Source organism: Ceratina calcarata, unplaced genomic scaffold (genome assembly GCF_001652005.2).
Source record: "Ceratina calcarata isolate Rehan_Ccalc_2016 unplaced genomic scaffold, ASM165200v1 scaffold253, whole genome shotgun sequence".
NCBI lineage: Eukaryota > Metazoa > Arthropoda > Insecta > Hymenoptera > Apidae > Ceratina > Ceratina calcarata.
The window spans coordinates 71,046-82,214 of NW_017147345.1; the positions used below are offsets into that span (position 1 = coordinate 71,046).

General features: G+C 37.4%; 2 protein-coding genes across 4 annotated transcripts in view; one reads left to right on the forward strand and one right to left on the reverse strand.

The window, feature by feature from the left end:
* LOC108623132 (UNC93-like protein) overlaps nt 1-4,693 on the forward strand; it is a 15,588-nt gene extending 10,895 nt beyond the window's left edge. Inside the window, exons 3-6 of the mRNA XM_018021440.2 lie at nt 259-487; nt 1,936-2,095; nt 2,178-2,445; nt 2,853-4,693. Coding sequence (XP_017876929.2) covers nt 259-487; nt 1,936-2,095; nt 2,178-2,445; nt 2,853-3,124 — 929 coding nt within the window. The 3' untranslated portion in view covers nt 3,125-4,693. The remainder of the gene's footprint in view (nt 1-258; nt 488-1,935; nt 2,096-2,177; nt 2,446-2,852) is intronic.
* A 70-nt stretch (nt 4,694-4,763) lies between these two features.
* pdm3 (POU-domain protein pdm3) overlaps nt 4,764-11,169 on the reverse strand; it is a 178,567-nt gene continuing 172,161 nt past the window's right edge. For all 3 annotated transcript variants that reach the window (XM_026812039.1, XM_026812038.1, XM_018021441.2), the window contains 2 exons: nt 8,851-8,984; nt 4,764-8,665 (listed from right to left, as the gene is read on the reverse strand). In XM_026812039.1, coding sequence (XP_026667840.1) covers nt 8,550-8,665; nt 8,851-8,984 — 250 coding nt within the window. In that variant the 3' untranslated portion in view covers nt 4,764-8,549. The remainder of the gene's footprint in view (nt 8,666-8,850; nt 8,985-11,169) is intronic.

Genomic DNA, 11,169 nt, shown 5'->3' on the forward strand with positions numbered 1-11,169 from the left:
ACAATTTTGAATTCCATATTTATACAATTAAAACAATCATATCTTATGTGTGTGTTATTTTTTATTATTCTGTCCGTATGAATAAAAGAGTTAAAATTGTATAATATGTGCAGATGATAGACAAACATCTTGCAAAATCTACTACAAGTGAGAAAGTAAAGTATGCGACTTGGGCCAATATGAAAATAGTTTTACTCACAATAGTAATGATGAAAAATAGCCGCATGTATCTTACTGCTTTTGTTCATTTTCGTGTAGTTCTTTCGTATGGAATAGAAGCTATACCAACGAACAGCAGCGTATTGAACAGCACCGTTGTAGCGGAAGCTTGCGGTGCCAACTTCTGCGGTGCGACGTCCGACGCCAGTGACAGCCCGAAATTAGAACGACCTCCAGACGAAAGGATCTACCTAATTTCCGGCATCTACCTGTGCTGCATGATAGTGGCCTCTTTAATCGTCGCGTTCGGGGTTGATTCTCTTACGAGGTAACGAATTGCACCATACATTTGATTATGTGGTTTACGAAGTTTTTACCAGACTGAACAACCGTGTTCTTAATTTATATGTATAGACAATTATTGACAACACGCAAATAAAAATATAGGATTATGTGCTTTATTATCATTGAGAAATTTCCTTTCAAATTTCCTTCCATTAAATTATTGTTTTTTAAATAAATGTGAATTTAATAGACGGAATTGATCGATGGGTTACCATATTTAACAACCGTTCACATTTTTCAGAAATTTTCAGAATCGTTAATTTTCCAGGTTTCCAAATAACTAAATTTACAATATTTATAAATTGTTATACTGCCAGGGAACATACTTTCATATTTTTTAAATTTTACTGGTTCTCGTATTGTCAACACAGTATCTATAAATCTTTAAATTACCAGATTTACAAGTTTACAGATTTCCAAATTGTGAAAATCTGACTGTTCTAATTTAAATGTATCGTACATCCTAAAACTGCCCGAACGTTAATCTTCAAACTACGAGACATATTAACTTATTGGTTTTAAGAGCGTTTAATTTTTACTATCTACGTCATTAAGTTAACGAATTTTTTTTCCTTTGAAATGATCTCGAATCTGTATAAAATAGTTACAAATGAAAGGGAATATTCGAGTTGCCCATGCCTGTTATAAAGGTTACTTTCATTCAAGAAATCGATTTACATATTTATCGTAAATTAGTAAATTGCAATCAGCCGCATATTGATAATTGACCAATTTATCCAACACAGTTACGGTGTAACCGTGCGTATTTGGCATTAATTGTCTGTAAAAGTCGACGCAGTTACGGATGTACCAAAATCGTTTGAAATATTTCGGGATCGTTTTTGCCACCAAAGCAAAATGCATTGTTTCAGGTATCATAAATCGTTCGTCTATCGAGGCACGTGCATTCACGAATTTAGAATTGATGGCACATTAAGCCACGCCAGAATAACAACATTGTTTCCGTTTAAAGAAATACGAGTGACAACTCTGTCAATCAATCTGAACTAAAACTTTGACTATGTAGAAATATTTTGACACCCACGCTATGCGAGTACTTACTAACTCGTTACTGTTGGTTCAATAAATTAGTAATACACCATAATTTAATGTGTAATAAATCCAGCTTAAGAAAGAACAAATAAATGATGGAAACTGTCATATTATTCATATTTATCGCATGTATCGATTTGTTTATTTATAATTCAACTTGGATAACTTGACTTATTTAATAAAGTAATTTGTTTCACTTTTTTCAAATCTTTATTGTTTGGTTCATGATTTTCCATTCTCAAAGCGCTTTACAATTTATTTTATTTTAGCATGCCTAGATTATTTATTTCATTCATTTAATAATCATTATTTCTTAGGTAAACTTTGTTAATACTTAAATATGTAAAATCATAAATTGTGCTATCAATATGTTTACAGGTACGATAGAGGTAGGTCAGGATCAGCAACCGGACAATCAGGATGCAAGTTACTAGCTGTAACGCTGAACTTATTAAAAGAAAAAAATCAAATTCTTATTCTGCCCATGATCATGTTCATCGGAGCAGAGCAAGCATTTTTATTTGCTGATTATAACGCAGTAAGTATATTTCTAAATATATGTATATTCTCTTTCTTCGCGTGTTTTATTATTTTATGTATTTACAAATCATTGATTTCAGTCCTTCGTCTCCTGTGCGTGGGGAATCAGTAACATCGGTTACGTGATGATTTGTTTCGGTGTCACGAACGCTATAGCCGCGTTAGGCACCGGATCCATCATGAAACTGACAGGGAGAAGAGTTCTAATGACAGTCGCTTTTCTTCTTCACTTAGCAATTTTAATCTTCCTGTTGCGTTGGAAACCTACACCCGAACAAAGTTCAATATTTTTTCTTATGTCCGGATTATGGGGCCTCTGCGACGCTATGTGGTTGGTACAAGTGAACGGTAAGAATTTCAAAGATAAAGTTTAATCAGAAATTGAACTTTCTTTACCTGCTGTCGAGGTTCTTCATGTTATCTACTGATGAAATTATTTGCAGTTCGTTTTGCAATAATATCGATTACTATTAAGGTAAAATCCTAGCTTAGTAGCTGATAGTACGGTTGCAGACCGACTGTTGGAAACTTCGATCTCTTATCCCTTTCACAGGAATTTCAGAATTCAAGTGAAATTCATTATTGATTGTGTTCTTTCTCAAAGTTCTAACATATTACAATTATAGTACTTTAATTTTCAATTATACTGATTATAATCGATAAGATAACGAAAGATTTCTCATGTAAAGATAAAGTCGTAATGAAGCTCATAAATTCGTAAACAGAATTTCATTTATTGCACTTTTAATTTTCAGCTCTGTCGGGATTATTATTCCCCGGCAAAGAGGAAGCTGCATTCTCGAACTTCCGACTATGGGAGTCAACGGGATCCGTGATTACGTATGCCTACAGTCCTTACCTATGCACGCAGACAAAACTTTATTGTCTGATTGGAATCATGTGCCTCGGCATTGTCGGTTACGGTGTAATTGAGTATACTCAGAAGATTGAAAGATCGGATCCAGAATCAAAACCAGACTTTGAATTGGTAGCAAACGGCGAAACAAATGACACGACGAAACTATAAGTCGTACGCGAAAATAGGCCTATTAAAGACAAAAATACTGAACCGTATTATTTAGTACGATCAAGTATGATAAATACTGTACTCATTATTTTCAAATTTACTTTGCGTTCTTCGCGGCGCACAAAAAAGTTCGAACTCGTAGATTTTTATTTAACGACACTTTATGTTATACAATTAAAAGGAAAGAGGGTGATGAATCAAGAGAAAAGTAAAATATTACGACTTGATGATATGTCGGATTATTCAAAAACGCTCGACGTAGGATTTTCGTGTAAAATAATGTTATAATTATGGCATACATTTAATGTATTATATATATATATATATATGTATATATATAGAAAATCATACACAAATCAGGTCGGCATATAATATATAAAAAATTATATGTACAAGAAAAAATATCGATTGGAGGCGCAGTCAGGACCTTGAAGGTACGATCTTTGTGTGATTTGTACCACAATATATGTTTTTATTTTATTCTTGTGGACACCTACTAGATTTTACACAGATAGTTCGCTTAACCACTAAAGATTCTTTTCTCCGTTTCTCTCGTCGTGGTTGCCATGTTTTTTTGCTTCGTTTTCATCTTTAAATACGTAGTTTAATGTTACATCGTGTGTGTCTAGGTGCTAACATTCAAGCTATAGCTACGACTGCTTAATTTAATTGTATACTTAATGTGCTTAATTTCCTTTTCACTGTACGCGCGTGTCTCATGTGTATATGTGTATGTAACGTATTACGTGTCTGTAAATGCGAACTGCACGTATCGTTATACGCCTGTATGTCTGTACGTGTGCTTATGTATGTTAACGCGTTTTCATTTCCCACAGCGTGTTCTTATTGTGCTACCACGATCAATTGTCTCCCGTCGATTAACTTTCAAACACGATGATATATTACAAGATTATTTTCCGCTCAACTGATGGTGGATCGAATCTGATCGGGAATTCATTCTCTCTTCTGGTACGAATAATTAAGCCAATTGCGACGTGGAATCAATTGATCTTGCATCCCTCGTCTCTCATTAGCGGCGTTCAATTGCTGATTGTTAATTGTGAATCGTGTGCTAGCTTAACCCTCACTTATGTACAATTCAAGTTTTGCAGTTCAGTTATATACTTTATAAAACGTAGTAGGAACTTTGGTTTCGCTGGGCAATGTTTCAAGAGCAGTTTCCTCTTTCGTTCGCACGAACTTTTGTTCTTCTTTTGTTCCTCAACCTATTCACCCTCTCAATTCGTCTTTGACAATCTAATGCTTTCGCCTTGGTGTTCTAATTTTACAACGAGACATCATTAATTCTATTTGTTCAGCTGTGATTAGCGTATATTTTGTATAATTTTCTCTTTACCTCACGTTTTTTGGTTCAGCCTGAAAGTAAAAATTCGGACGGAAACTGCTATAAAACATTCGCCCGTGGATCTATCTTCCTTAGACATATGACACTCACGAATACAGTTCACGTATTTTTTTTCTTTTAATACTCATGTTTATAATTCCGTAGTGACCTATTGAATATATCAATTTTTTTTTACGAAGAAAATACACATGATTCGTAAACTTCTTTTGTCTTTCTCTCTCATCAGTAGTATTTTTTCTCGTTCACACTCTCCCTCACTCTCTCGTCTGTATCTTTTTTTTTTTTCACGTATTCTCTCGTCAACATCCATTATGCCACTCTCCCCCATTTTTCCTTTTTTCTAACCTCGTATAACAAAATTTAATAACCGGAATATCTCTGTACAAACATTTTAATTCGTCACTCTCTCTTTCTTTGTTTTCCCCACTCCTGCTTCGCTCCTTTGTCAAAAGGAACAACACGCACACCCCCAATCTTTACCCCGATCAAAATTTTGAATTTTGAATCCTCCCTTTTTACACCTACCCTCTACACCCTACACCGTCCCGTATACTACAGTTCCCTGTCTCTTTCACCCTACTATCCCATTTTTTATTCTCGTCCTGCCTTTCACTTTCCGTGTCTCCTTCTCTCTTCCCCTTTACCTCGTCTCTGTGTTTCGTTTTAGGAACAGATCGTTTTGCTCGTATTTTTAATTGTATCCTAGAGAGTAAAATATACCTTAAACGTAACGCGGTTTATCCATAGAAATTTATTTCATCTCCCTTCTCCGCTTTGTTTTGTATCCCATTATTTTTCTTCGTTTTCTATTTATCCATAACGTGTAAATTTGCTTTTCCGTTTAGTCTATTAAATCGTCGTTCGGTCGTCGTCGTTCGTACTGGTCGCAGTCATCGTCGTTATAGCCATTTTATAGCTATATCACGATTATTTTTAGATAGTTACAATATTACAGTCTCTAGGTGTTCCTTTTAAATATGTACACACGCTCCTAGCTACGCTTCTTCCAAGGATCTTGCGATTTTAATAATTAATCGTACTGAGTTAACCCATTACAACGGCAGGGTAAATGTGTGTGTGTGTGCGCGTGTTTGTATGGACATATGCTCGTATGCGTGTATTTGTATTCGTGGTATCGTTTCTTCCTCCTGTTCCTGTACGCGCAGACGCGTATGTGTGTGTGTGTGTATGTAGGTATGTCATGCATTTTCCTTTTAATTACACTCGAGCTGAAAGATATTAAGAAATCGTGTCGTACGTCGTACCATTATCTTGGGATGTGGGTTTAGTTTCGCCTACAGTATCGTTTATTACGGCAAGGAAGGAAAAATCGTCGGAATAGTTAATAAACTGTCTACCGTCCGGTCTTCTACATACGTAACTCTGCGATACCTTTTTTAATTATTTATCAAAAAACGATTATATCCTGGCTTCGGCTTAATTAGGTTTAAGACGAAAGAAAGAGAGCCTCTCACCCGAAGCGGAACACATTCCGAAACGTAAACACACTACATTATTATGTATCACTATCGATTAACCGGGGAGTACATGCGATAGTTTTATCCTCACGCAAATGCTCGATATTTAAGCTTCTTGTAATGCGGGTATTATAATTTATTTTATTTTTATTTACCTTCGCTCCTTCCATTATTTCCTTCTTTCCTCCTATTTATTCTTTTTCATTTCTTTTCCTTTTTTGACCAACGAACCGTTCCTCTGGATGCGTAAACACGAAGATTCGTCCGTGGAAAATTGGAAACCTATGGTCTTTTTCGCGTCCCGTTATCGTCACAGAAATATTCCCCTCCCGCACGTTTCGACTTTAACGACTAACGTCGCTTAACGGCGGTTAAAACGACGAAAAATTTGCAACCGAATTGGTACCTACGTGCACGTTGCATGTTCATGTTATATATACGTATACATGATATATAATGCAATATATAATATGTATGTATATATACATAGATATATATGTGTGTAGCGTATGTTCTGCACGCATTCGTCATCATGTATGTAATTTGTACAGTGTCACCCTTCGTTAGTCGACATTTATAATGCTACCCTCTGAAAGTTAACGCGACTCTCTTCGGAATGAAAATGCAAACGTATAAGTTGTCGGACAGCCTGTTGATCGTTTTGTAGGAATCGAGAACAGAAATTGCATCTTTGCTACGTCGTCGGTTTGTTCATCTTATTAAATTCAATCTCTGTTGCAAGTAGAAGTACACATATGAAATCTCGATTTCCTTTACGTCTTTTACTCTCTAGCTAAAGGAAGAATTGAGTGTCCTCCAGGTCAATTCGGTTGCAGATTTTCCGCGATCAGAGATAGCTGGACGGGAACGCGTAGCGAATATAAATATATCGATACGATTAGCGGCCAAGCGGATCGAACATTTAGGAACGAAAGATGCGTAAATGTTTAATACGTATACTTCTTTATATGGCTGATTACGGACTAGTACTTTTCTTTCACGTTTTACTCTGCGGGGAGACAAACAACCTTCAACGTTTCTTCTCGTTTCCGGTTTTTCTTCTTTTTTTTTTTTGATAGAATTTTCATCGAAGAGGGCATCAGGAGGATCCTTACGATCGATCGGATAATATACTTTCAAAAAGACGTTATTGCATTAATTTACTCGCTACAAAGTTCTTTCTTCAAACGCCATTTCCTTCGCATACGCGTATGTTTCACTTTTGCCTCATTTTTTTTTTTTCTTCTCAACTTTTGATCGATTTTCTAAATACACGCGTACAAATTTACAGACGAGCACACCCAGAGAACAATATGGTTGAAACATTGTCTTTCTTTTCTTTTATACGAAGCCTGTAATCGAATGATTGTTTCACCGGTAAGAATGTAAAATAAAAGAAGTTGGATGGATGGATCATCGTCATAAACGATAGCGGCTACTGGTACTGTTTAAAACTTGTTCCGTTGCTATTTCCTGTGTGTACAACTGAATATGTATCCCGTTGCGTATGGCATATTATGTGAAAGTGACGGTATTATTGTAGTTACGGTTGTCGTCGCTGTCGATTCTTCTCGTTGCTTCAACTATGTTCCTTCCTGCGTGCTAGTGGACCAAACGGCTGATCCGTATTTTCGTTTATTTAGTTCTCGACGCGGCCTCGCACAACGAATAGTTCAACCCATAAAAAAAGGAACGATCTCACGGCGAACGTATTCGTTGTGCGAGCACCGCTTTGTGCTCCGTCTGTTGGCTCTTCAACGACAGACGATTCTCGGTAGCTAAAAGCTTTCTCGATCGTTACATTGAACTAGCATTTATCTGTGCGATTACTTAAAGGAATTAGGTATCGTACTTATCCTAGCTTTTCACGAGCCGAGATGCGACTTGATAATTGTTATTTGATTTACGCCTTATCGTGTTACTGTCCCGCGACAAACGATACTTCAGTCCGATCTAATCGAATAAATTTCATTTTTGTCTCGTCTTTCCTTCTTCAGGACCTGCGGCTCGTTTATCAGATACCAATAAACTACCGCATTGACCGTCGCTTCGTTCCGCCTCTTTCTTCGCTTAACGACTTAATAAATTATTGGATAAGACGATGTAGTTAAGGCAATTATCAAAGTCAAACGCTCGACTCCTGTACATCACATTAGTCGTAGAGTAAAACTATTTACAGATATATAGGTCTCGTATACGCCTGCAATCACAATGATCTTTACACCGTGCGCGCCGAGCGTACGCACGCAGGGAAATTCACGGAGCGCGTGAATCCTCCGTACGAAACGCTTTACCTCGAACGCGCTGATTTGTCGAAAGTGTATATAATGTTTTATTTAACGCGACGCACTGTGTGAGATTCGGCAATCCCTTATGCTTGTTCATGTTCTGAGTTGAAATTCGTGATTCATCGATTTGTCGCCGGTCCTCCTGGAAAGCGTTCGACGAATGGGGGATGCCGCCGTCCGAATCTCGTACGATGCGACGTAAACTCGAGTCCTTAAAGCTTCGTTTTTTCATTCTAGTTCACTGAATTGAATTATCGTTTCGATACGCAATGTTCGATCTCCTCCAATCACTTTTACCCACTGTTCTTCAGTTTCAAGTTCTTCAAGAATTGCCTCCTGTTGCAGAACCAAATCCTGATCACCTCGCGGTCATAGCCAAGGCTCTGCGCTAAATCCGAAATTTCTTTACCTGAAACACATCGCAGACAAAAACGTTTAATTCGATTTAAAGCTTCATTATTAATCCCTTAACGTACTATTATGTAATATAATATATATAAGAAAATAACTTTATTACACTACCCTAACAATTATATAAAATCTCAAGTTTAATAGAATGGTATTAAAAACTACTGTAACAAAACAAGAACTCACTATTAGGATGAGTTTTCTTGACGAAATAATTTTTTAAAAATTCTACAGCCTGTGGGGTAAACGATGTTCGCCGCTTTCGTTTCTTGCTTGTCTCCAGCCCAAAATCCGTTAACTGGTGCAATCCGCTTTTGTGCCTGAAACCAAATACACCGTTATTAGTTCTATTGTAAAGAAAGAAAACGTTTCAGCTTACAATTAAGTTGTATCAATGAATAGCTTGTCAATGTCCTGCCAATTAAACTATAATCTTGAAAAGAATAGAAAGAGGAAGCGTAAGGAAGAGAATAAGTAAGAGTAAAGAAAATCCGCGACTTCGTTAGGAGAACTGAATTCTCATCTCGCATCAATGCAAACACTCCGATCGAGCTCTCTAATCAAATATTAAAACAAAACAGGACCTGGTCGGTCGTGTGTTAACTCGGCAAACTTTTCTCTACTACGTCAAAGCAAGTTCCGCGAAACCGGAAAGAGCATCGTAAACAGACAAGAGTTGCTCGTGAAATCACACATTCGCTGATCTCTTCGTCGTCTTTTCATTAAACAGCGGGAAAAAGAGGCAGCGGCGTAAAATGTAGCGCGCGATGAAGCGGTCGGCGAAAGGCAAGAGGAGCGCGAGTACGAGGAAACAGAGGCAGCGTTTTGCGAGGCCATTCATTCCTCTGACTGATTGGTCGCGGGTCCCCAGCCGACGAACTTTTCCGAATGAAACGGACGACGAGGGCATCGCGACGTCGAGAGTCGCGCAAATGAAATTAGCGATCGAGCGTCGCTTCGAATAAAAAAACCTGGTAACCGTAAACAGGAGAACTTCCGTTGGGAATCGCGGCTAAACGAGCCGAACGCCGCGCCGCGCCGCGTTGTTGCGAGAAAAGGTGAGAAACGGGGAGAGTGTGGACGGGAGAGAGTGCGTCCCGACGCGCACGGAAACACAACAACAAGGGGAGAGCGGGTCCGTTCGTAGGTGGACGTCGCTGTGAAATTTATGTTTTTAATTTAACTCCGTATGACCAACTGTCGGGCCGTGGCGAGAAAAAAGTGCAGGCCGAGCCATTAGCATCGCGCGGTGATATTTCGTCGAATCCGCGAAAACAATATGCTAATGGAGAAGCTGGCGAGCGCGAAGGACCGATACTTCGAAAGCATTCCCAAACCCCAGGGTTGGGGGAACGGGCTGACGAACGATGGGGAGGAAAATCGAAAAGGGTGGCGATCACTGCCTCGCGTCCTCTCGTTTTTCCGTTTCACTAATAAAGAAAAATTGATCGATCATTTCAGACGCCGACGAGTTAATTTGACTCAAGCTTCACGGCACATTTCACATAATTTTTAAAATAATATATGACGGTTCTAAAGCAATAATCGTTTCGATGGCCACGTTTTTCCTTGCATTTTCCAAGTAACAGAATAACCTTATCTATTATGAAATGGAATATTTTCAAGCAAACAGAATATCTCGAAACAATTTTTTATTTCACCTACGATTTCCATTTTATAATCTTCTATTTGGGAATGTATTCGAACTTGTGGTGAGAACTGGAATAAATTTCTCATCTCTGATAGGCCGACAAGGTTGATATAACAATTTCTGATGATATTTAATAAATTGTTTGTTTGTTTAAGCAAAATATTTAATAAAAACGAAAGCTAAATAATGAAACAATTTGGAAAAGTATTGCTTCTTGCTTTTATCTCAGCTAAATGCAATACTCTATACTGCAATATATCTAGCTTGAATCTAATCTTTCTGTTAACATATTTAAATTATGTTAATATATAAAGAATTCGGAATAGTAATTTCTTAAACGCTTCTGAGTGACATCAAACGTTATTAAATCGGCGAGCATAGAGTTTCAATAATGATTTACGAGGTGAAAATGTCTATCGGTAACTTAATTACCGATGAGAATCGGGAGGATAATTAATTTGATATGAGCAAGCTTTCATATACCTGCTCCTCCTATGTTTATCGCCGCCATAACGACATGCGATTCAAATTAAACGTATGGTAATTGCATTTTTCTTACAAAACAGTTTTATTTTTAGCTGCGCACGGTTTATTGATTGCATTTGTGTAATTGGCACGGCTGTCTGATGAAGCCTTGAACCGAGACTGTTCTGTAAAATGGGTCCTGCATTCGCCGTAACCCGAATCTACCCATTAAAAAAATATGGAAATATGATGAATAAAATTGCAGCTAATATTGTGCTTCGTACGTTACAAATGTCGCAATTTAATAAATAATGTATCTATGCATGTATATACATTTTTGTTAAAACAATCGGAACGATTGAACGCAATCATTCAATACTGACTACTAG